The 26,759-nt window shown below is 47.7% G+C and overlaps 1 protein-coding gene across 1 annotated transcript in view; it reads left to right on the top strand.

Moving 5' to 3' along the window:
• Window positions 1-17,143: 17,143 nt before the first annotated feature.
• Window positions 17,144-26,759, top strand: part of SLC9A1 (solute carrier family 9 member A1) — a 45,913-nt gene continuing 36,297 nt past the window's right edge. Inside the window, exon 1 of the mRNA XM_056122631.1 lies at window positions 17,144-18,266. Within this exon, the coding sequence (XP_055978606.1) occupies window positions 17,921-18,266 (346 nt within the window). The 5' untranslated portion in view covers window positions 17,144-17,920. The remainder of the gene's footprint in view (window positions 18,267-26,759) is intronic.

Raw genomic sequence — 26,759 nt, 5'->3', positions numbered from 1 at the left:
CACTGCATGGTCTTCTGAGGAGAAAGATTAATGACCTCAGAACATCATGCCAGAGTAGTACTCGACCAATAGTGGGTATGGTCCCCCCCCAACTACTACTACCACTACTACTACTACTACTACTACTAATAATAATAATAATGATAATAGCACTGTAGAACTGTCCTCCCATTGTTCATCAAATTGCTTGAGCGAGGAGCCCAGTATCGTCTCCATTGTGAGACTTGTTACCGTTTTTGGCATATGGAATATGTCATGGGTAGCTTACCAGACTTTGCTGTGCGGGCGAGATACTCTCGGTAGCTTGCCAGGTTCTCCGAGAGGGGCAGAGGAATTAATAATAATAATAATAATAATAATAATAATAAGAAGAAGAAGAAGAAGAAGAAGAAGAATTTAAGTTTTCTATTTGTGAGGACTTGGGATTGGCTTCATGGCAAAAGTATGTGGCTGAGGATTTGATCCTTAGTGCTGCCCTGTGTATCAAACTTGTTCCTGAGACTTTGTTGTTCAGAAGCCCTGGGCCTCCAAAAGGGTGTGTGATCTCCAATGCACTGTCCTATGCGTGCCCACACTGCAGCTAAAGATTCACAAGGCACCGCAGCCAGGAGCACAACCTGTAGTGAGCTGGTGTGTGAGCTCCACAGTGGCCCCTCGTGAGCACTACAACCAGCATTACTAGAGTGTGACCCTGAGGAGCACTGCAGCCGGGTGTGAGAGCACCACACAAGGGATGTGTGTGTCTGTGTGTCTGTGAATGTGACACCAGCCACTGCAACAATAAAATACTGTAACAATAGGGAAAGGGAGGAGATTTTTTTAAAAGGCCTCTTGCTTTGCATACAGCTGACCTGGGTTTGATTTTGGTATCTCAGTGGTCCCTGAAGCCCTTCCAGAAGTAATTCCTGAGCACAAAGCAAGGAGTAAGCCAGGAGCACCTCCAGCTATGGCACAAAAAAGTCACCTTTTCTGTATATAAGATCTTCTTGAATTGTCTTTTTGGGAGGAAGACGGCTATATGCAGAAGGACCAGGGGTTATTTCTGGCTAAGTGCTCAGGGGTTGCGCCTGGCAATGTTGAGAATTGAAGCTGGGCCTCCCACATGCAAAGCATGAACTAATCATTTGTCTCTGCAGCCCTTTCTTTGTGTTAAAATTAGTGTTCTACTTGAACGTCACAAATAGAGAGACAGGGCAAGATTTTAGAAGGGAATATAAGAGCGAAAAGTCTGAATACCTCCCATCTATATTATAACCTTATTCATTCATTCCATAACCCCTTACTCAATCATGCCTGGTTGCAAAATACTCAGCTGTAAAGATGAATTAAATAGTCCCCTCACTCCCATTCAGATGACTACTTTCAGGAAACCAGAAAACAAGTGTTGGTGAGAAATTGGAACCCTGGTACACTTTTGGTAGGACTGTAAAATGATACTGCCATTGTGGAAAACATTATGGAGACTCCTTAGGCTAAAAATAGAATAACCAGCTGGAGAGAGCACTCAAAGGGCTGAGAGCATGCATGCATTATATACAGGAGAAACTGACTCAATCCCTAGCACTGCATGATACTCAAAGTACCATGAACCATGTGTATCCTTAGAGCTCAAAAACAAAACAAAAAATTATTACCATATGAACCAGAAATCATACATCTCAAACAGGTCTTAAGAGATATTTGCACATACACATTCCTAGTAACATTCACAATTAGCCAAGAGGTGGAAACAACCTACATTCTTGGTCCATTGATCAAGGATCACCAGAATGTGATGCATCCAGAGACTAGGATATCTTTCAGCTTTAAAAAGGAAAGAAATTCTTGAATATGTTACAATATAGTGGAAACTTAGACATATGCTAAGTGAAGTAATCCAATCACCTAAAGCAAAAGCTGGAAGACCCCACGTTTACAAGGTACTTAGAGTGGTCAGAATATAAAGTATAATAGTGGTTGTCAGGAACTGGAGGTGGGGAAATTGGGATTACAGTTTGACAGGGAAACTTGCAGACTTGCAGAGGTGAAGAGTTATGGGGACAGTGGCAAGGGCTGTGAACAATGTGAATGTTGAATGAGACCACCAAAGCCACACTTCAAAACAGTTACTGTGGTAAATGCTACATTGCATGTATTTAATAATGAATGTTGTGGAGAGATAGTATAGAGGTTAAGGTGCCTGCCATGCATGTGGATAACTCAGGTTCAATCCCCGGCATCATGTATGGTTTCCTAAGCATGAGCAGGAGTGATCCCTTTGTGAAGCAGGGTGACAGGCTCTGGAGCAGGAAAAGCACGACCTTGCAAAGCGGCCTTGAAGTGGAACCTTGCAAGAGGGAGTAACTGGGCAAAGATAGCAAAACAGGGTGCCTGTATCATGTGTCTGGCCTTGAGCCTCACTCAACCCCCTAGTCATGTACACCTAAAACACAGAAACCATCACCTATGCCTTAAGCAAGTCATTCTAACCGCAACTTGTAGCCTTGAAGGGGATTGGACCAGGGGCAAAGGAAAAAGTGATAGGCCTATAGTATTTAGCTCTAGGTGACTATATATATAGGGACTGGAGTGATAGCACAGAGGGTAGGACATTTGCCTTGCACGGGGTCAATCTGGGTTAGATTCCCAGCATCCCATATGGTCCTCCGAGCACCACCAGTAGTAATTCCTGAGTGCAGAGCCAGCAGTAGCCCCTGAGCATCGCTGAGTGTGACCCAAAAAGCAAAATCTATTTATCTATCTATCTATCTATCTATCTATCTATCTATCTATAAATATATATAAAACAGAACAAAGGATATGATGTAAAGGGGTAACATGTACTAGCACCCCATATCTCCCACCCAGCACCACCATGGGTATGGCTCTCTTGATTCTCAAGTGCCACCAGGCTTTAGCACTGAAACTTTGAGCTCACACTCAGGCTAAGTATCACTGGGAGTATCACTGGCCCCTCCCCCCATCTGCTGACAAGGTCCCTATAAATAAATATTTATATATGTATCCTAAGTGAAGAGCACTATAATGGAGGGCAATAATGCTCTCATAAACATAGGGACAAGTTGTGGGGGCACTGGGAAGATAGAAACCAACTATTCTTACCTGGGGGAACTGGGAAGAAGTTTGCAGAGAAGGTTTCATTTGATTTATGACAGTAAAGATAAGTAGGAACTTGCCTGCTAGTGAATGGGCATTGGAGGAAAGAGGCAATATGGATAAAGTCTCAAGAAGCGATGGTTATTATGGACTGATGAGTCACAGCTGAGTGTTCCAAAGGTAGTTCTCAAAGCACAAAGAATAAAGAAAACAATATGTAAACAGGATTAATTAAAAACTAGAAATGTACACATGGCAAAAGATCTCCACAAAATTAACTACTAAATGATTTCCTAATTGAAGCAGATGGCAATTTATATATAAATCACATATAGGAATCAGTAAGATCTAAAGACAAATAGGCAAGTTGAAACATGGGCAAAGGACATGAGCAAGCAATTCTCTGAGGAATTTTCAGGGAAATAGAAATTAAAATGAACAGAAGAAAGGAGCAGGGAGGGAGCTCAACACGCTGGAGCATTCTTTCTGCTCGCTCAGAGCCCAGCTTTCATTTAGCATCATGTGTTCCCCTACTCCCAGGGCCCAAACAATGCTGGGAGTGCCCCCCCAAAAAAACCAAAATCAAAAACAAACCAATCAGACAAACAAAAATGATTAGAAAGGGCTGGAGCAATAGCACAGTGGGTAGGGTGCTTGCCTTGCACACGGCCAACCTGGGTTCGATTCCCAGCATCCCATATGGTCCTCTGAGCACAGCCAAGAGTAATTCCTGAGTGCAGAGTCAGGAGTGATCCCTGTGCATTGCCAGGTGTGAACCAAAAATAAAAAAAAAAGATTGGAACAAGTTGGGGTGGGAATGTGGCAGGTGGGAAACTGGGGACATTGGTGGTGAGAAATGTGCACTGGAGAAAGGACTGGTGTTAGAACATTGTATGACTGAAACCCAATCATGAACAACTTTGCAACTGAGTATGGCACAGAAGTTCAATTAAAAAAAATTAGTTGACAGCACTATTCACAATAGTCAAAATCTGGAAGCAACCCAAGTGTCCAAGAACAGATGACTGGATAAAGAAACTATAGTACACTGGGGTACTACTGGGCTATAACAAAAGATAGAATCATGATTTTTTTTGCTATGTGGATGGATCTGGAGAGCATCCTGCTGAGTGAAGTTAGTCAAAGGGAGGGGGACAGAAACAGAATGATTTTCCTCATAGATGGGATATAAAGAAATAAGTAGGAGAGTAAACAAATGCCCTAGGGCTATGGTGGAGGAAAGGACATTCAGGTGGAGGGTGATGATCTGGGACGTTTTATGTCTGGAACCCTGTCATTAATAGGATTGCAAACCACAGTGCCTAAAATAAAAATGAAAAAGAAAATTAAATGAAACTGGAGATATGGGTCAGCAGTAGGGCAAAGTGCTTTGCCTGTGTGAAGTCCTGGATTAGATTCCTGGCACCACAAAAATCCAGACAAACAAAATGATTAGATAAAACTTTGAAAAACTAGAGAAAAAAAAAACAGTAACACTGAGTGGAGTAAACTGAAGCCACTTTCATGAAGCAAGTGATCAAAAGTAGTAAGACCTATTAGTAAAAAGTTTCTCTTTGATGGTGTGTGACGGAAGGTTATTTGACTTTCCGGCTATTTTTCCTCTAAACCCCTAACCCCATCCAGACAGGAAGGAAACATCTATATTGAGGGACAGTCTTCAAACTATCTGACTAGTGCTTCTAAAACGGTCATGGGACAAGGAGATGGCTCAAAGGACTAGAGTACATGGTTTGCATGCTGAAGCACACGCTTTGCATGCAGGAACCCAGGGCTTAATCTCCTGTGAGTTTCCAAAGAAAATGCATGGGCGTACACAGGACTTGAGTGTTCGGTCGCCAAGAGCTGGCCGGCCCACAGTGACAGACGAATGAAGGACCAGGGGAATAGAGAACAGGACCCCAGGTTGGTTGGTAGACAGTTTATTTCTCTTTCTCCTCCCCAGTGTAGTCTGATCTCTCCTCTTATAGCACAATCGTAGTCAAAGGTTTGGTTGTAGTCCCAATCATCATAGTTCCATTATCCTAGTCTCCTCGTAGACCTCAAAGCCCTCTAGCCCTCTTACCCCTTACAGCATGTAGAAATCATGAAGGGTGGAGTACACATAGGTGGGGTTGAACATTGTCATAACAACAAAAGAGGTAAAGCCACTCTTTCAGGGGAAGTTCTAAGGACAAGATCTCATCTGAGGGTTCAGCACTCCAGATTACTAGGAGATCTGCTCAAGGGTGGGATTCTATCCAGGGTGTATTGCTTTCTCCTTTCCTCAGCTAGTAATCCTTTTAAACAATCATAGTGAATTTACTTCTTGTAATATTTCTAGTCATTTTGTATGAACACAGTCACTTGTCACTTGTCACCCTGTTGTTTCTCGATTTGCTCAAGCGGGCACCAGTAACATCTCCATTCGTCTCCGTCATGTGATAGTGTAGCCCAATGTCATATTGGGGGCTCTTTCAGGGTCAGGGGAATGAGACCCATTATATGAACACAGTAAGATACATATTCCGCTTAAGGTTGGCTTTTCCTGGGAACATCTCTCTATATATCCCAGACCTATAGCGATAGCACAGCGGTAGGGCGTTTGCCTTGCATGCAGCCAACATGGCCGACCCGAGTTCGATTCCTCCACCCCTCTCGGAGAGCCCGGGAAGCTACCGAGAGTATCTCGCCCAGACGGCAGAGCCTGGCAAGCTCCCCGTGACGTATTCGATATGCCAAACACAGTAACAACAAAGTCTCCAATGGAGACGTTACTGGGCCCACTCGAGTAAATCGATGATCAACGGGAGGGCCTTTGCCTTTATATATCACTATAAATCACAGTCCTCAGGCCAGGTTAGTCTTTTCTAACCCCAGCAGGGCCTTATACACTTATTTTTTATTTTGGGTCATGACAGAATTTTGTCCCATGACCATGCTCTTAATTTATTATATTTAAGATGCTTAGCTTGTCCCCTTTTCGATGCCAGGATAGCTTACAGTTTGCCCTGGGTCCATCCAGTCCCTTCATCGGGACCCTGCTTTTGAAGTGTTAGGAACTAAGGGAAACTGAGGTTTAAGTCAAGCAAATATGGATGCCCAGAGTAAATATTATTTTGGAGTCAATTAACTCCCATGTTACAAAGTATAGCATGAACTATCTTCCTGTGTCTATACAAAAAGAACATTGCTCAATCATGCAAGTGACAAAAAGGAAAGAAAAAAGCAGTATAGGATTATTAGTGATTGATGGAACTGGGTGTGTCTCAGGGGCACTTTTGGGGGAGTAACTCAATAAACCTAAGCTCCTTGTGGGAGGAGCAAGGACAACCCAATGTTATCCAACAATCCCCTGAGCACCAAGAGATAGTCACAGACCAGAGAAGGTTAATAAGAGAGAGGAGAGAGGACTGAATGCAATTTACTAGCCTAGATGGGATCCTGCAATAGAAAATAAACATTGGTGAAATTGGAATGAAGTCTGGAGTTTAATAGCAATATGCCACTGATGGTTTTTCTGTTTTGACAAACCTACCATGGTAACATAAATTGAAGGCACTACGAGAAATTGAGTGAAGGCTCCTGGGAACTTCATCAACTATCTTTGCAACTTTTCCATAGATTTAAAGGTATTCTGATGTTAAAAGTTAATGTCAAAAAGTGAAGAGGGCCAGTCAGGTAGTACAGAGGGTAAAGTGCTTACCTTGCATGCTTACCTCGACCTGGGTTCAGTCCTTGGCACTACATATGATTCTCTGAGCCCCACTAGGAGTGATCCCTGAGTACAGAGCCAGGAGGAGTAAGTCCTGAGCACAACTGAGTGTGGCAAAAAAAAAAAGCCCTGATAAATAAACACAAAAGTAATTTACATGTAAATTCTATTTATTCGATTTTCTACCCATCAAATTAACAAAGGAAGTACTGAGGAGACCATGGGAAAAGTCTCATACTTGCAGGTGAGAAGGCAAAAGGTAATTTAGAAAAACAATTTAGGAAAGCAGAGGCAATACAAATTCTAAATACAGAAATACAATTTACAAGTATATAGGGAGAAGTGTGTGTGTGTGTGTGTGTGTGTGTATGTGTGTGTGTGTGTACTAAGCCCAGGCTGCAAATATACAATGCAAGTGCTTGATGGCTGAGCCACATCCCCTGGTGGTGGGGGCAGGGGGATTGTTACACCTATGTACCAAGATATATGCAGAATAGCTGATACAACACTATAACACAATATACAACAATAGCACAACTGTAACAGTTCCAATTTCCATCAATAGAAGAACAGATATAAAGGGGAAATATAGCAACATGATGCAATATTTATTTATTTAAACAAAAAGTGAAATTAAATCTGAAAAAAAAACAGAGCATGAACTGGGGCTGACACTGTGACTTCCACGCTGTCAAGAGTAAGCTCAGTGGCATTGCCATTATGTTCCCAGGGCTACAGCACTCCGACTCCAGACACTGCAAAAGCAACAGCAACCAAGGGGAGGGAAGTGAAATGAGAAAAGAGCATTTAAAAAAAAACAGAAAATAAGAGCAGGAAGAATATTTACCTGACAGCAGCTAAAAGAAGGAGGTTTGTGTCTATCAACGTGGTTAGATGCTTATCATACTGAGTGAAAACTAAAGATGATGATGGATACGTGTGCTATGCTGGCATTGATAGAAATTTATTTATTTATTTATTTGAGTTTTGGGACCTCACCAGGAGGTGCTCAGAGGCGATTCTGACTGTGTTCAGTAGTGACCCCTGACAGTGTAGGGGGAACCATATGCCGTGCAGGGGTGAAAACAGTGTCATCTGGGTGCAAGGCAGGTAACTTAGCTCTTGTATTATCTTTCTGCCCCTGACATAAGTTTAAATTACCATAAATGGGACTGGGGAAATGGTTCAATGGGCTGAGAGTATGCTTTACAGGCAGGAGGCTCTACGTCAATCCTCAGTACAGCATGGTCCCCTGACCACCACTGCAGCACCACTGGGAGAACTCCAGCACAAGGCCAGGAGTTGCCCCTGAGCACCACCGGGTATGGCAGAGAGAGAGACAGAGACAGATACAGAGAGACAGAGACACAAAGAGAGACAGAGAGATAAAGAGAGACAGAGACAGAGAGAGGGAGGGAAAGAAAGATTAAAATATTGTATCAAGTTTGTGTTCTCATATAACAAATCTTTCTTTAATGTTTTATTATGCAAACTGCTATTCTAAGTCTAATACAACAGTGTACATTCTAATGTGAATAAATGGGTAACAATTACATAGGACTTCCAGGCTTGGAAGGAGTTTGCTTTGCACTTGGAACAGATGGGTAGTGATAGTGCAGCAGGGAAAGAACTTGCCTTGCTTGTAGTCAACCAGGGTTTGGTCCACAGAACCCTGTATCATCCCCTGGGCATTTCTAGGAGTGATCCCTGAGCAACATCAGGCATGGCCCCTCAAATCAGAACAATAGTAACACATAATTATATAGGTCTTACTATGAACCAAATATTTTGAAATAACAATGATAGCAAAAACATGTGGCACTTATTAAGTAGCAGATATAGTTCTAAGTACTTTATATGCAGAATCCATTGAACCCTCATAAAAATCTTATGGCAATGGTTTTATTGTTATTCCGTCTTATAGATGAAGACATCGGCATGATGAAATGACTTGCCTACAGTCACACAACTGAGCACTGGGAGAGCAAGCTTACAAATATAGGGAGTTTGGCTTCAGGAGTCTTTGGCTGTCCTCTTCCCTTCTGTTAACGTGAAGACTGAGGGTGGCACACACACTTGGTTTTGGTGCTCACACAGTTTTTGTATGGTGCCTGCGCATGATCACCAGGGGTAGTACCCGTGACCATGGTACTCATGTGCCATTTTAGTTGTTAGAGTTCCCACCTTTTAACTGCACTTCTTGCACATGCCAAGTTACAAGGAATGACTGTGATTCTGGGGAGGGCATATAGCAGCAGATTGGCAGGATTGCACTTGGCGCATGCTGGCAGCACCAGTACAAACCCACCCCACTCTCCACCGACCCTCACCTTGCAAGGGAGGAACTTTAGCCACTGAGCACCTCTTGGCCCCTTCAAGCCTGACTTACCAACTATTTTGCTCTCTGCCTTGAATTCCTGCTGTCAGACTGTAATAATGTAGGAATGCAGTATGTCAGATAGTGAAAGCCACAGATAAAAATTAAGAAAGGAGGAAAGAAGAAAAGGGAGGTGATGCAGGTATTGCACCTTTGTTTTGTTTTATTTTATTAGGTGGAGGGCTACATCTGGTGGTGCTCTGAGTTCAGAGGTCACTTCTGGCAGGTTTCAGGGACCACATGGGGTGCCAGGGATCAAACCTGGGTGAGCCAGGTCTAAGGAAAGCGCCCTGCCCACTGTACCATCACTCTGACCCCTATTGCTTCTTTTCTTTGGTTTTGTTTTGGGGTCACACCCAGTAGTTCTCATGAGTTATACCTGGCTCATTGTTCTGGGGTCGCTCCAGACAGTGCTTAAGGGTCCACGCAGTGCTGAAATTCAATCCAAGACCTCATCCATACAAGACAAGTAATCTACCACTGAGACACATATATGGCCCAGGTATTACACTGTAAAGAGAAGATATGGAGCTGAGGGGGGAGCCTCTCTGAGAGGGAGTATCTTAGACCCAAAGGAAGTGAAGGGGGAAGCCAAGCACAGATATCTGGGAATAACTGTACACCAGGTAAACCAAAAGTTCTCAAAAATCACTAAACCTGGGGTGTTTGGAAATAAATAATGGTCAAGGATGTAGATCAGCAGTAAAGCACTACTTCTGCATGTTTAAAGGGCCAGGTTTGATTCCCAGCACAAAAAAAGACAAAACAGCAAGTTAAACACATGTTCTTATTTGTGCTGGGAGACAACTCAAAGAGCTGGAAAATGTGCTTTGCATGTGGAAGCCCACAGCTTGATCCCCAACACCTCAAGGTCCCTAGAGCACTATTGAGCAGCACTAGGAGTAGCCTCTGAGCACTAGAAGTGTTCCTACCTCAACTCTCAAAAGGAAAAAAAAAAAGAAAGAAAAGGAATGAAAAGAAAAGCAGGGCTGGAAAGGTAATACAGTGGGTAAGGTGCTTGCCTTGCTTATAGTCAACTCAGGATTCAATTCCTAGTCCTCCAAGAAACAACACCAGAAGTGGTCCCTGAGCACAGAGCCAGGAATAAGCCCTGGGCACCACTGAATGTGTCCCTGCAACCAAACAAAAAGAAAAGAAATAGCAAGGAAGCCAGGGTGGCTAGAGCTGGATGAAGAAGGAACAAGTATTGGGATGAAGCCAGAGAGAGGCTGAGTAGAACTGGTGAGTAATAAGGACCTTGGAGGGATCTGGGAAGGAGATGATAGAATCTAACAGAGACTTTATAGGGATCCTTCTGACTGCTGTGTTGAGCTGACACCGCTTGGAAACTGTTGTAATAATCTGGAGAAGAAATGGAAATGGTTGTGATTGGGATGGGAGTGGGGAAGGCAGTAAGAAGCAGTTGGATTCTGAAAATGCTTTTGAGATCGAATTGATAGTTTCTGCCAAGGATTGACAGGAAAGGAAAAAAGGAGTCTGGGATGACTCAGGATTTTGGCCTGAAGACGTGTGAAGATGGAGTGACTGCTTCCTGCACAAGGAAAACGGCAGTGGGAGAAGCAGGGCTGGGAAGTGGGTGGGAAGACCCCCCTGTTGGTTTGGACCTACTGAGTTTGAGATTTCTGGTACACAGCCAGGTGGACATGTGGAATGCTCAGTGGGCTGCAGTATCCTGGGTTTAGAGCAGAGGTACAATCTATGGACTGTCTGCCCGTTCCTGTTATTTGAAACCATGAGGAAAAGAGATCATCAGAGAAATGAATATAGATCTAGAGATCAGAAAGGTGAGAAGTGACCCCTGAGTGGCTGAGGATTCAACCACAGCAGACAGAGAGGGAGCAGTCAGGGCAGGGAGGAAAGTCAGGTGATAAAGGGATCTCATGAGGGAGCTAAAGAAAATGGTTCAAGAGGGATCAAGAGATTGAAGATAAGAAAGGTGAAGCGCTGAGAAGTGAACATCTGAACCATCGTGGCAGTGGAAGGTGGCAGAATCCATGGCCCTAAACAGGCCATTTGATCATAAGAACTACTTAGAGCTGAAGTTCAGAAACAGATACAAGAAAAATTCCTGGGGGCTAGTGCAATAGTACAGGGAGTATGACACTTGATGCGAACTGGGTTAGATCTCTGGCATCCCATATAGTCCCCTTAGCATCACCAGGAGTAATTTCTGAGTGCAGAGCCAGAAGTAACCTCTGAGCATCACTGGGTGTGACCCAAGAAGCCAATATACAAACAAACAAATAAATAAAAGAAAAACTCTTGGACCAGAGAGAGAGAAAGAGAGACTAAGTTAAATGGGCTGAGGGCATTCTTTACATGTGGGAGTTCAGGAATGATGCCTGAGTACAGCACCAAGAGTAAGTCCTGAGCACAGCTACCCAGCTATGCCACAGCAATGCTACTGCCCCTTCTTCCCCACAACCAAAATAAGGAAGATTTGTACAAAGGCTTAAAGGATGTGAAGAAATGCACCAATTAGCTAATGGGAAGAGTGTTCCAGGCAGGCAGAAGGAACAGAATGTGCTAAGGACTAAGGTAGTATTTGAGAATGACATGGAGAAAGTGTGGTTGAAGCGGAGTGAGAGGAGGGGAGACTAGACGGCCTTGAGAACTGTGATATTATATAACAAAGGAAAGAAGGAAATGAACTCAGTTGGCACTTAGTGCCAACTATCTGACAGGAACTGAGCTTGATATACATCAGCTATTTAATCTTTCCATTAACCTTGCAAAAATAAGACTCATGACCCCCCACACCTCCTATACCAGAACAAACTGAGAAACAAAAGCAAATGTGACTTTCCATGATGGACAGATAATAAGTAGCCCAGCAAGTTCTTTCCTCATACACACTACTTGCCACGTGTCTGTTGATGTCATACTTACGTCCATTCAATAAATTCCCATCACTTTCAGTGAAAGAATTTAATGAATGGCTATGGGAGCAGATGTGGTCAATGCTGGGGAAGGTCCAGGCACCCAGAGACTGATCTTGATCCGCAGTCGGAAAAGTTCACAGAGCCCACAACTTGTCTGAGTCAAGAACAGTGTGGGCCTGGAATGTGAAAGAAAGAAAAGAGGGTCCAGAAAGCTTTTACAGCAGATAAACACCGATAAGGTATTTGCCTAGCATGAGACTGGTCAAGATTTATTCCCTGGCATCCTATAAGGCCTGATGAGCCTCTCCAGCAGCGATCCCTAAGCATAGAACCAGGAGGAAACACTGAGCATTGCTGGGTGTGGTCCAATCCACCCCACTCCCTCCCAAAAGAGTGTTTGGGGCACCGAGTAGCCCAATGGCTTAGAAAACATGAATGGTGTGGTGTGGTCATGAGTTCGTGGTGCATTGAGCGCAACCCTGGAACTGTGATCTTTGGCATTGTAAGTGGTTTCTGACCACTTTGCAGCCAGTTATGGGCAAATACTGCAACAAAAGCATGTGCCCACGGGTAAGACTCAAACTAGAGGTGTGTCAGCCCTGCGGTCAGGAAGTACAATCACTGCCAAACCGATGTCAAGCTCCCCAGTGAACCCCAGTGAGCACTGCATCTACAATGGGTGTGAGGAACTCAGTTAGAAGAGCACAAGCTCTTGTGAAGACATATGCAGGCACCACAACTGAAAGAAGTGCAAGCCTGGAGGATACCACAGTTGCCTCTGCAAATGCCACACCCTGGGGAGCACCACAGTGAAATGTTTGAATGGCACAGACAGGGATATGGGGGACGCCCCAGTTATCAGAATAGCAACAGCAAACAGGAAGGAAGTGAAATAAAATTTTCAATGAGAGGGCATGCTAAAACAGGGCTATAAATATTATGGTATTCTTTAATTTACAACTTTTTGGAACATTATGCTTTTAACATGCACAACAAATAATATCATTTATCTAAAATTATTGTTTGGGGGGGGATATTGGGGCCACACTCAGCCTTGCCCAAGACTATTACTGGCTCTGTGCTCAGAAGAGTCCCTGAGTTTGGGGATGAAACCAGGGTCAAACACATGCCAGGCAGGCACCTCACCTCTCTTTCCAGACCCTACATAAAATTCTTATGAAAATTAGGGGCTGTTATTAAAATATGAAGATAGCTCAATGGGCTGAGCGAGGTTTCAATTTAATCCTGGCACTGCATGATGTTCCAAGGACTTGCAGGAGCAATTCTCGGGCACAGTGCTGAGAACTTCTGTGATGGCTCCAAAACAAAAGCCAAACCAAACCAAACCTACGGTCTATACTCAGGGCTTGTAAGTAAAGACACTGATGGGAACTATATGCAGTGCTGCTCTTAGTGTTGCAGATATCTCGGCTGACATCTTGGAAACAGTCCCATGCAATTAACTTCATTGTCGTCCCCACACACTGAAAGAAGCATCAGGGAGGATGATTAACTTATCTAAAGTCTTCTAATTAATGATGGGGAATGGAGCAATAGTATAGTGGGTAGGGTGCTTTCCTTACATGTAGCCACCCCAGGTTCCATTCCCAGCATCTTGACATCCCAGATGACCTCCCAAACCCATCAGAAATGATCCCTGAGTGCAGAGCCAGGAGTAACCCCTGAGCATCACTAGATGTGACTCCCAAACAAAAACAAAGCAAAACAAAAAAAAAAGTCTTATTAGTCATGAGAGATGGCCTGGCACTGGAACCAGATGGCTGGCTGTCCACAAGAGCGACGCATCCCCTGTAGTATCATGCATCCTGCATGTCACAGGTGGCTTCTCCCAAGGAGTTTTTCCTGGCTCTCCTGCATGTTTACCAGTTTCTCCAGACTGTGGAGGATCTTGGGGTTGGCATTTCATGGCCCTCGTGGGATCTACTTCTCCCAGGATGGCCCTGAAGGACTCACTGTGACTGGAATGAGAGAATCCAGAGAAGGAGGATCTGAGCATGCCTTAGACTGGGAAGAACTCTAGAAGTTAGGGTTTCAGTCCCTGGACAGTCCTTTCACCACTCACCCAAGCCCCTTTGTTCTTCTACATGGAACCTATAGCGTTTTGAAAGAGTACTGATACACATGTTAGAAAGCTAATTAAGTTCCTGGATCTGTCACCTGTGAAATCTTGATAAAGTGACTTTATGTCTCTGAGACTTATTTGGTTTTTTTTCTATTCCTATGTATGTGCACACATATGTGGTTCTGGGTATTGAACCCAGGATCTCACACTTGTAAGGAAAGTGTTATATTGCTGAACTACATCTGTGATCCTTTGTGATCCTTTTTAGTTGTTTGTTGAGGGAGGGTCCTAAGTGGTGCTTCTGAGGTCCAGGGTCCCCTCTCAGAGAATCTGAGTCAACAGAGCTAGTGGTTCAGTGTCAGGGTCCAAGGATGTGATGCTGCTTGAGCTCTGCAGTGCCAAAAGTTTCCAAAGTCAGCCTGGCAGTGCTCAGGGGACCATGTGGTGATGAGGATTGAACCAGAGCTGGCCACAGGCAAGGTAAGAGCCTTAGCAACTGTGCTATGGCTCTGCTCCTGGTATTTTAGTTTCTGTTTGTCTGTAAAATGGAAATGAAAATAACTGCTACTATTTATTGAACCCTCATTGTACACCAGGTCTTGAATAATTGATAATGCTTGTGAGACATCATTATAATATTCTGATCCTTTCCATAAATGCTATTTTCTCTTTGGTTACTTCTATTATAGCTAATGTTCTCCTTTTATCTGCTCCCAGATGACACAAGGCCCTTGGACTTCTCTATAGGCTCTTGTAGTCTTTTCTGTCATCTCCCAGAAAGTGCCAGGAGGATATGGGGTACAGGAAGTTGAGTTTAACGTTGGCACCTTCATTCACTATCATATCACTTTATTATCATTTTAACACACCTTTTAGTGAAAGGATAGGCTATCTCAAGGATGGTGGACAAAATGTAAGTACTCAATGAGTTATTATACAAATCATTAGGGTTTGGTGAGTCGTTCCAAAAGAACTTCCTTTGTATCTACCACCCAGTAAAAAAAAATAGAAAAATATCAGCATGTTTTGTCCAATCTGGGCCTCCTCCCAACCCCTACCACCTCCTTCTTCCCTGTGTCTTATCTCTGTGTCGTGAGAGCCCAGTATGTGAACCTTGTCAGAAGGCCCAGAAAATATTTGCTAAACTGAACTCAGCCTCTTTGAAATCATTTTGTGATCTTGAGCTAGTCACTTAGACTTTCTTGGTCTTTTTTTTGCTCTTCTGCAGAACAGGGGCAACATTTTAGTAATTTTAATAGTTGTCAACCCTAAATGTACAGTAGAAGGAGGTATGTATATGCAGGAGCTTTTGAAAAACTAGCCTTGTCTGGGTGATTCCATGGAACAAGAACAACTGAATTCAAATCTCTGGATGTGGGTACCAGGTAATGTGTGTATGTGTGTGTGTATGTGTGTATGGGGGATGGGGTAGAGAGAGAGAGGGGAGTTTTGGGGCTATACCTACAGTGCTTGGGGCTACTCTATATGAAGCCTATTTTCAGACCACTGAGTTCTCTTTCCAGTCCAGGCAATGGTAATGGTATTTTTTAAAAGTTTTTCAGGACCAGAGGGATAGTACAAGAGTTAAGGCACTTGCCTGGCATGTGGCTGACCCTGATTCAATCTCCAGCACCCCATATGGTTTCCTTAAGCACCCAGGAGTGATCTCTGAGTACAGAATTGTGCCATCCTAGGAGTAAGCTCTAAGCACTGCTGAGTGTGATCCCAATTCGCGCCAAAAGTCCCCCCCCCCCCCCCCCCCCCCCCCCCCCGGTGGAATCAGGGAGAGTCTCAAAGTGTGGAGTGTCACCTTTTCCAACTTTGATCCCTGGTACTGCATGGTCTCCTGAGAACCTCTGGGAAGCATCTCCAAATATAGCTAGGTATGACTTCCAAATTAAAAATACCAAAAGCGTTCCAATTATTCCAGTATACAGCCATGATCTCTTCAATCTTATGAACCCAAACCAATAGTGCATATCCAGATCTCAGTTCTACTAGTGTTGTGGTTTGAATTGTGTCCTTCCAACTGATGTTGAAGTCCTAACCCCAATAATTGTGAACATGACCTTATTTGGAAATAGGACCATTGAAAACGATAAGATGAGGTCACTAATGTGAGTTCCTAAAACAGCCTGACGGATGTCCTTATAAAGAAGGGGAAATTCAAGGTTCAGAAAAATGGGGGATGTTGCATGTGGTGTTATAGTAACACAATGGCAGAACACTAAAGAATGCAGCAAATGTTAGAACTAGGAAAGACAGAACAAATTCTCTGTGCTTCAGAGGTCTCAGAGGAAACAGTCTCGCAACATCTTTGTTTTAGAACTCCAGTTACAGTATATAAAGCAATGCATTTCTGTGTTTGAAGCAATCATTCCCCCCACATCCCCCCCACACCTCTGTGGTATTTTGTTACAGCATCCTTAGCAAACTAATACGAGTTACATGCTAGCTAGGGAACTTTCTTAACCTGTTTCCTCACCTGCAGAACCAACTATAACAACTATTGCAACTATTACTTTTAGGTTCCATTCCGATGACCTAAGTTAGTCATCACAATATTCCTCTGATACTGATGCTACTATCTTCACTCGCCAGTGGAGAAGGCCGTGGACAGGAAGTTAAGTAACTTACTCAAGGTCACATGATAATGAAATACACAGAATAATAATATATGTTTCCCGGGATTAGTCGGACGCTTTCATGTATGTGACTGCAGAGATGGATATGAGAGCGCTTTGTACATGGCGAAGCGTTTTACGCGTAAGAGAATCTTTGTAGATTCTATGTGAGCTTCACCGCCTCCCTCCGCCCCCGCCCCTCCCACTTCTTCTCCATCCTCTGCGAGACTCCCTCCCTCGCGATAGGGGTCGCTGCGTCGTGCGGGCGCTGATGGGTCTCTCTAGCAGGCCGTGCCGGCTGCTCGCTGGTGCCTATAAATGGCAATCCTGGGTTCTGACGGGCAGCAGTCAGCCGCCGGCGGCGCTGGGGCCAGGCTTGGGGCGGAAGCCGGAGCTGGACACGGAGGAGCAGAAGCTGGGCCGGGGCGGAGTGCAGTGCCGCGCAGGACCGAAAGGAGGGGCGTGTTGCCGCTAGCCCCCTGCGAGCCACCCCCCAAGCCTGCCCCGAGGCGCCCTCCCACCAGGCCGCCTGCCTCCGCCTTCCGCCACTCTCCATTTCCCCGGAATCTCTGCCCGGCCGGCGCTCCTGCACTCCGAGACCCTTCCCTGCGAGGGCTCGCTCCCGACCGCTTTCCGCCTTCACTGCTGCCTTGCACCCTGGGCTTCCAGCCCCCTCTGTCCTTTTCCCGACTGGATCCCACCCTCTCCTTCCCCTTCCTTTAGCTCAGGCTCCCTGTTCCTTGCCCTAGCAGAGTCCCAGCTCCTCACTCACTTTGCTCTGGCTGCCAGCCCTCCCTCCTTCTCTTCCTTGCCCGGGGTCCAGCCTATCCTGTCCCTCTCTTCCTCTCTTCCTCTCTCGCCCTTTCCCAGGCCTGGAGTTGCAGACCTTGGGTCGCTTCCCGCGGTGCAGCCTGCGTCTTGTCCCTTTCCCCCAGCCTGGAGTTCTGGAGAGAACCCAGCCTTCCTCCACCCCCGGAGGACTGCTTCCATTCAAATACCTGAGACATGAACTTTCTCTAGAGACTGCCCCGGTGTCTCTCCCCACCCACTGAGCCTTGCTACCTATGTCCTGGGACTTGCTGTCACTTTGCTGAGCGTTGGCGTGTCCGGGGCTGAGTGAGCGGCATGCTGCTTCTGTGGTCTGGCATCTGCGGCCTCTCGCCACCGCGCATCTTCCCTTCCTTGCTGCTGCTGCTGGCCCTCCTGGGGCTGCCCCCCATTCTCAGGAGCCATGGCCTCCAGCTCAGTCCTACTGCCAGCACCGTCCCACCGCCGCGGGAACGCTCCATGGGGGATGTCACCACCGCCCCCCCTGATATCATCCCCGAGAGCCGCCCCGTTAACCGGTCAGTCACTGAGCATCACTTGAAGGCCCGAAAGGCCTTTCCAGTGCTGGGCATTGACTACGGGCACGTGCGCACGCCCTTCGAGATCTCCCTCTGGATCCTGCTGGCCTGCCTCATGAAGATAGGTGAGTCTGGTGTGTGCCACCCAACCCGTGAGCTTCTTGCTGCTTACATACGCCTTGACGCTCCACCAGTCCTGTGACACGCGGCATCCGTCCTGCAATCTCTGTCCTTCCCAGAGTGGAGCTCCCGCCTCTGCAGCCCGAGACCTCCCAAAAGCGGAGCCAGGCGGGGCTTGGGAGAGCAGGAGTCGATCCTAGGAGACCTTGGATCAGGAGCCAGGGCCTGGCATGCCTCTTTTGACTGGGTCAGGCTTCACAGGAAGCCAGGCACCCAGCTGTGTGTGAGATCGAGACAGTTGTCTTTCCAGCAAGTGTTGTGGTCTCTTCTGTTATTAGCAACCAGTGCCATTGCACGCTGCGTGGGGTGTATGTCTTAAAGTTTGAGTATAGTGGGGGACTTGTGTACTGCAGATCTATGGTATGGTGGAACATGGGGGATCCCCGTAATCCTTCATCCCTAGAATGTCAGCTGTCAACTTTGCCTACCAGGGTGGGGCAGACATCCCCCAGGAATGCCATCCCTCATGGGTTCATGGGCCAGTGGGTCAGGGAAACTTCTGAAGTTTATCTGGGAAGTGAAGGGGTCGTTCTGAAGGTTGAAGTTGGGTCTGGCCCCTGCTCACTCCGAGGTTGGCACTAGCTGTATCTCAAGGTGCTGTCTGGGCTGATCAGTCACGATGACCTGCTACTTAGCCAGGTGGGAAAAGGACACGCAGAGGGGTCTAGAGATTCTGGCCCAAGACTCTGTGAACCTTTCTGGAAGAAGGGAAAGAGTAAAGTTGATCCCTTCCAGGGGGCTTGGTCTCCCAGCCAGGCTACGTGCTCTGCTTGCTGGGTGATTGATGGGATTGGTGCTTGCAGAACCCAGAAGTCTCTGAAAGTGATATTGAGGGGCTTGAAAACTGCCTTTTCTTTAACCCCCAACTAGCTGTGGCAGGCATGGGGACCTGGGACTCTGCTGGTGGGGATTTGGGGAGTTGTGACTCTCGGCAGGAAGCTGTGCGGCTTTCCCAAGGACATGTGGGAGCCGGTAATGATGCTCAGCTGGTGTGAGCTGGGCTGGGGACCTGCTGCAGGAAAACGCTGTTCTGGCAGACCCGAGAGCTCACTGCTGGTGTGGAGCTGGGGTGCCCTGACAAGATCAGGGCCACCAGCACGCACCCTGACGGCAGCCAGTTTCCGGGGAAAATCAGGGCTGGGCCAGGGGAGCAGTGTGCATGGATACTGACAGATATATGACCTTGAACAAGCTGGGCCTTTTTCTGCCCTTCTCCCCCACCTGTGAAATTGACCAAAATTTCTAAATTTGACTCTTATCAATTGAGTCAGGAAGCCCGTGTCTTGTTGTCAGTGACCATGACGTGTCATTTGCTTGTGGGAGACCTGTCTGTAAATTACCCACCCCCTCCAACACACACACACACACCCCTCCCATTCATACTGGCCTTTTGTTAGGGCCCTGGGGCTGGGCCACACACTGAGTCTCTGCTTTCTAGTGGGAGGAGAGTAGGACCACAAAGACGTTTCTCTGGGGACTCAGGGGTTTTCCCTCAGGCCCAAATGGCTGGGACTGCTTTGTCACAGCCAGAACCTGTGTCTGGGACCCTGGGCAGCCCGAGAACAGAACAGGGACCATGGAAAGGTGCCTCACTCTAGACTAAGTTAGGAGATATGGCTTTTCTTCCCCCACCCTCTGTGACCTTGGGCCAGTCATGCCTCTCCTAAAAGCCAATTGATCTTTGTGTCCCCCTCCAGGTCTGACATTTCTGCCTTTCCACTGGGCCAACCACTTAGACTCAGGCCTCAGTTTTCCCACTGTAAAATGAGGAGGCTGGATATGATCTCTGAGGGCCTTTGGCTTGGAAAAACGTTTTTCTGCCTCTGAAAACAAAGGAGCCCTGGTATCTGGTCTCCTGGGGAAGGGAGTAGGGAAAGGAGCTCCAGAGATCCCAGGGTCCCCATTCAGGTGGCCAGAGTAAAAGCCCATTTGATGTGTATTTTGGGTAATACCTGGTGATTAATTTGGGGACTACTCTTGGCTCAGTGCTCAGGGGGTCATGCAATACTAAGGATTGAACCAGGGCTCTTGCATGCAAAGCATGTATTCCAGCCCATAGAACAAACTCTTGGTCCCAAACTAGGTATCTTTATGTTCATCAGCTTTCTTCTTTCTCGTTGCGGAGTTTTGAACCCAAGTCTCAGGCAAAGAAGCCGTGCATTTTGCTGTTGAGCCGTATCCCTAGTGGAAAGCCTGTTTTTTTTTTTTTCTTTCTCTTTGCAGCATGTAGAGCTGAAGTTAGACAAGGCTTCTGCCACGCTGCCGCTTACCCTCTCTTGATCTCAGTTTCCCCAAACAGGGGAGGGGTCTTGCCAGAGTGTGAAGGGTCTTGCTGAGACTGTGACAAAAATGAATATAGGCAAAACTGCCCTGTGCCTGCAGGAAGCCCTCGATGAGTGGGAGCTGGCCCTGTAGGGTTTTTTGTTTCTTTATTTTATTTATTTTTTTGCTCAAGCGGGGCCCAGTAGGGGGGGATTGGGGGCTTCCAAGTGGTACTCTGGAGGACTGGGGCCCCCCATCAGCGATTCTCCGCCAACCGGGTTGACAGTTTGATGCAAGGCTGGAAGACGAGATGCTGTTCAGGACAGGGATCCCTGGGCCACCCCAGTAGTGCTTGGTGGTCTCCAGGCCTGCACCCAGCAGTGCTTGGGAGCCCAGGTGGTGCCAGGGATGGAACTCAGGCACACGCCCAGCCAACCTAACTGCTGTGCCGACTCCCGCCCCACCCTGCAGGTTTTTAACCACCTAAGGCAGTGAATCCCCACCTCAGCCGCCTACAGTGCTCTTATGGCTGGAGGTTTTCAAGTTGCTCAAGCCTCCACTGTCACTGGGTATCCTTTCCTCAAGATTTTTGGGGTTTGGGGTGTGGCCTGCTGACTTTGTTCTTCCTTTGACTTTTGGGTTTGGTTTGGGGCTAGGATTTGAATCCAGGTCACCTACATGCAAAGCCTGGGCTCCAGCCTATTGAACTCTCTCTGGCCCCTTCCTTCCACTTAAACTGCCTCCAGTGTGTGTGGGATGTGGTAGGTGGGTTCCGGGGCAGGGGCCTGAGGCCGTGCTCCTTCTGCACCTTTCTACAACTAGGCTGGGTCTTGCCTAATCTTCCAGTGCCCTAGTGTGGGCAGGAGCTGTGTCAGCCTCATTCTGTCACTTCTGGCAGCTGTTTCATTTGCAAGGTGTACCCCTACTTTCAGATTAGAGAGTGCTGTTTGCTCCTGATTCCTTATCACTGAGCAGAGCCTCAGGTGGGTGCAGCCAGGGGTGGGTGTGGGAGAGGTGGGTTAAAGACTGAAGTTCCGGGGTAGATGCTCTGGGTTATTGTCTGACTAACTCCACTGAGTTAAAGTGGGTGACAGTAGGCAAATCTAGACCTTTTCTTCTCTCTCTTGACAGTCAGAGATTCTGGCTCTTTCCTGGGTGGGGAGGGGTAAGTGAAGCTTGGGACATTTTGAACCATTTTGGGTTTTTGTTTTATTTTGTTTGTTTGTTTTTTATTTGGGGGGGTGCACATTCAGCGTGCTCAAGGAACGATTACTCCTGGTTTTGCACTCAGGAATGAATCCTGGCAGTGCTTGGGGGGCCATATGGGATGCCGGGATCAAACCCAGGTCTTCCAGGCAAGTGCCCACCCCATTGTACTATCACTCTGGCCCCTCAGTTTGGATTTTTCTTTTGGGGGAGGTCACCGTGGTTTTCAGAGAACCAGCTGGGTTTGGAGATTGAACCTGAAGCTTTTCAGAGCATACACACCCCGCCCTTTGCACTGTCCAGGCCAGAGTCTTAGAATCCTGGGCAAGCCCTGAGTGATCCTAAGCCTTGGGTGAGGTCCACTCTCACTTCCCTTCCTCCTTGTGATCTGGGCCTTATGAATTCTGCTTTGTCCTGAGTTCACCTCTCTGTCCATCTTGGGCTTATTTCAGAAGACAGCCACATACTGACCCTGCTCACCACGGGCACCCCCTGCACAGTTTTTGCTCATATCCCTGACCCGGAACTCCTGGCAGAAGCTGGGGAGCCTATAAAGCAGGTATTCACCTTGTCTCCTGATCGGAGGCAAATAAGCCTCCCTTTGTCCCTTCTCATCCCTGTAGCTTTTTATGGTTTTGGTCTTTGCAAGGCATATCCTGCCATTTCCTCCTTAGAACAAGCCTGTGAGTAGGGGATCATTATCTGCTTCACATGTGGATATCAGCCCCAGCCACTGGTTCCTGTGAAAAGAAGACTAACTTGCTTCTTGCGTCTCATGAGGACACAGGAACAACTTAAAGGTCACCTTGAAACTGTCTCAAGAAGCCCAGATGGGACTCTCTAAAAAGAAGAGGCGACCTTTTTCTCTCTGGGTAAACAGCTAACTGAGGAGGAGACAGTGGGCAGGGAGGTCGGGAGCCTTCAGGTCTGACACGTGTCTCCAGAGCGCAGAGACCTTGGACTCCATTCGCCAAGTGCCCACACCTACTCTCCTCCCCACCCTGCCCCGCCTGCCAGCTGCCGTGTCAGGGAAGGATGAGGACCTCGGGCCTGTGTGGCCACAGACCAGGCACCTCGTTTCTTTGGGTCTAACTTGGCTGTCAGTGAGATGAAGATGCTGCCTCCGTCCTCTTGGCCATGGAGAGGGGGGCCGTGGGGGCGCCCCCAGTGCTCAGCTCACGGTAGTGGTTCAGGGCCTGCTCTGAGTCCTCCTGCTCTGCATCTTCTGCCCAGCCCAGCCCAGCACATGGCAGTTGCTTCCACTTCTCCCCCTGAACCCGTTTCCCTGATTGTCTCTCCACGGCTAGGCTTAGTCTCCCCTGTCACATCTCATTTGATGTGTATGCGTTTGTTTATAAGAATGACTGTTTGTTGGGGCTGGAGAGATAGCACAGCATGTAGGGCGTTTGCCTTGCACGTGGCCGACCCAGGTTCGATTCCCAGCATCCCATATGGTCCCCTGAGCACCGCCAGGAGTAACTCCTGAGTGCAGAGCCAGGAGTAACCCCTGTGCATTGCCAGGTGTGACCCAAAAAGAAAAAAAAATGATTGTTTGTCGAGTATAGAGTAATGTTGTGCATTTCATAGTGTGTGTGTGTGTTTGTGTGTGTGTGTGTGTGTGCGCGTGTGCGCACGTGTGCACGCATATACCCGCACACATGGCAGAGGTGGTGCTGGGATGGATCCCGCTGAGCTCTATAGATCATAGTATTTCATTCTGGCTTTCTCAGTGAGCCCCCAGAGAGTTTATCTCCTGGGATGTGGCATTGCTGCATATTTTCTTTTTTGAGTCTTGTACCACATATGTGTGCACACATGTCCCTGGCCCTCATGTTCCCTGGGCAGGTGGGGGTGCCTTCCTGCCTGCTCCTGCTCTATGGACACAGGACGTGGCCAGGAGCAGCCCTCAAGCCAAGAGCCAGGAGTAGTTCCTCAGCAGTGCTGAGTGTGGCCCCGAACAAACAGAAACTGAAAGACACCCTGGAGGGGCTGGGCTTTTGTTAGACGGGGCACCTTCCCCTGAGGAAGTGGGAGACCCTCTGTGCTTGCTGGTGCCTACCCAGGAAAGTGTCCCACCAGTCCCAGCGTTTGTGGGTTCCCCTGAGTCCGTCAGGATTCCTGGCCTCTGGGAGTGACCCTGCCTGCTGTCTTCTTGGTGGTCTGGCCGGAGGATGCTTCTTACCCACGTGTGTCGGGAAAGTTAGTGGGGTCTTCCCCTGGGATTGTGACCTCCCACCTCAGGGTGGGCAGGGGGATGGGGTGCCAACCCTCAGGCACCAACAGGGTCACCTGAGAGGGGGGTCACTGTAGGGGGCTGGTAGCCCAGATTTTAAGGGAGGTGGAGTTTAGTGGTTATTCTGTTAATGCTGTAGTTTGTTTCCAAAGCACTCACATATACAGTATTTCATTCGGATCTTCTCAGTGGTCCCGCAGGTAGAATATTGACATACCCATTTTCAGTCTAAAGAAACTGTCTCAGGTTGTGGCCTGTCTAAGCAACCAAGTGATGAAGCAACGAAGTGATGAAGAAACCAAACCCTGTCCCTTTTTCCCCCTCTTGGTATTGGGACCATACCTGTTGGTGCTCAGGGGCTGCTCTTGGCAATGCTTGGGGGACCATACAATGCCAGGAATTGAACCCAGGTATGGCACATGCAGAGCATGTGCTCAGCCAGGTGAGCTCTGTCTCTGGCCCCAGCCCTGTACTTTTTTTTGGCAGGGGGCAGGGGGCAGAGGGAGGTCCATACCCCCTGGCACTCATGACGTCTGTGTCTTTGGTGGTGCTCAGGGGACTGTATGTGATCCTGGGGATTGAACCAAGATCGGATACGTGCAAGGCAGGCTTAACCCTCTGCCTTCTCTCTGGCCAAGCCCTGTCCTTGTTAAGCCCAAGGCGCCATCCTCTTCCTATATGACTAACACTCTGGATTGCTGCAGGGATCAAGGGAAACCAGAGATCCAAAGTGGCTTTGACGAGAGCGAATAGCTGAACACGTCCTTGTTGGTGATCAGAATGGTTGTTGGGAGAGACACTGGTTCCTCCTCGTGCAGGGACGGGCTGAAGGTAGCAGGGTGGGCGGGCTGGGGTGGTCTCAGGTCTCAGTGTTTTTTTTTTTAAATTGGGGGCCACACCCAGTTGTGCTCAGGGACATGGAGGTTGTTCCTGGTTCTGAGGGTGGTTCTAATGAGGTGGTGGGAACCCAGGACTGCTGCCTCAGAGCTATGCACTCCAGGCCACCACTATCACCCTTGCCCTAAGGTGAGAGTTCTTACCAACACAACCTGCACACCTGTGTTTGGGCTTCTCTAGGAAGAGAAAGACGAGGAAGAGAAAGGAAGAGAAAGAGCAGTGAAGGCTGATGGATGAGTAGGAGGAGAGAAGTCAGAATGTGAGACCTGGTTTTAGCTCTTTGCGGCCTGGCTGTGTGACTTTAAGCAAATTGCAACATCTCTGGCCCCATTTTCTAATTTGTAATTTTTTTCATTAAATATTCCTTACAATTGATGCCAGTTACTAAGCTCACATCATAAAGGTGGTGTCAGGTAGTAGTATGGCTGGAAATCACGGGTGTGTACAACCAGCTCCTTCGGGTTCAAGACCCCTTATGCTTTTGATTATTGTGCCCTGGCCCCCCCTCAATTCAGAATTTTTTGTTTCTTTCTTGTCTCTTTATCTCTTTATTTTTGGTGGGGTAGGGAAGGCTCCTGAACAGTGCTCAGGAGGCTTGGGGATAATTTCTTCTCTGCCTGTGGGACCTGATGGTCCCCCGGGCCACACTGTGCAGGTGGTACTAGCAGTGGGGAGTGGGGGTTGGGACCGTGGTGCCAGGATCAGCTCTGGGCCTTGTGAGTACAAGGCATGTGCTCCAGCGCCCCGACCCTCTGAAGTCCTTCAGAAATGTGACAGTCTAAAGATTTTGGTGCAGTGAATTTTGACTGTTCTCTAAAGATCATTCCTTGGATTTGTGCCCCCCCCCCCCAAACTCCCAGTTCGGCTGTGAAGCAAATGGCCCTTCTCAGAAGAGGTGGCATTCAGAAACACAGCAGGGGCAAGGGAACGGAGCTGGGGTCCCCGGTCTCCCTTTGGGAATACTCACAGCTGGCTGGCTCACCGCCTCCCCCAGCCCCAGGAGACCCTCACTCCCCCCCCTCGCCCACCTGCCCCCTTGCCTTCCCGGGTGGGGCGAGGAGGCTCACTCAGCAGACCTGGGACTTAGGTTCTTCCTGAGTCATCCATCGCCTGTGTGGGCCTCCTTGCAGCGCTCACTCCCCCTGCAAACATCTGAGTCAGACGCGTCTCCCCAAGGTTGTCTGCACACACCGCACTGGGCCAAACCGTCTCTTTAGATGCCGATAAACATCAACTGATACTTTAAGGCAACCCGTGATTATATGTGGGTATTTTTAATCTTATGGGCTAATCTAATTTTAACTGAACTAAGTTTTGGGTTGGGCCTGGATCAGTGGCCCGCCCTGCTTCCCTGGGGTCACAGTGATGTCATCTTGTCTCCCCCCTACCCAAAAGCTCACCCAGCATGTGAAGGGGCCATCTGGGGGTGGGGGTGGGGAGGGGGAGCCCTGTAAGATGGACCGACCCCTGAGTTTAAGACCGACTTGGTGAGAATCTGGTGTGCCTCACATCACTCCAACAAACGCTTTCCTGAAAAGCTATGTCCTTAAATAACTCTGAGGCAGGTTGAGGCCGAGAAGTCCTGTTCCTTCCTGGGGGCCCTTTGGGGACATTCACCCTTAAGCCCACTTAAACCCACACTGGCCCTTCCCCAGGCTCTGCTGGTTTGTGACCAGGCCACAGAGGGGGCAGACAGCACAGCTCTGCATCAGCAGAGCCCCCAAACTCAACAGAATAACAGTGAGCTAACACCTTCACATCACACTTGCCATATGCCAGGCACAAAGACCAGGTGGCATGCTGTTGGCCAGCGGGGACTGAGCTCAGCTTGACTTGTGAG

Source organism: Sorex fumeus, unplaced genomic scaffold (genome assembly GCF_029834395.1).
Source record: "Sorex fumeus unplaced genomic scaffold, SorFum_2.1 ptg000047l, whole genome shotgun sequence".
Classification (NCBI taxonomy): Eukaryota; Metazoa; Chordata; class Mammalia; order Eulipotyphla; family Soricidae; genus Sorex; species Sorex fumeus.
Note: the sequence above shows the minus strand (reverse complement) of the source record. Positions and strands in the feature narration are given on the sequence as shown.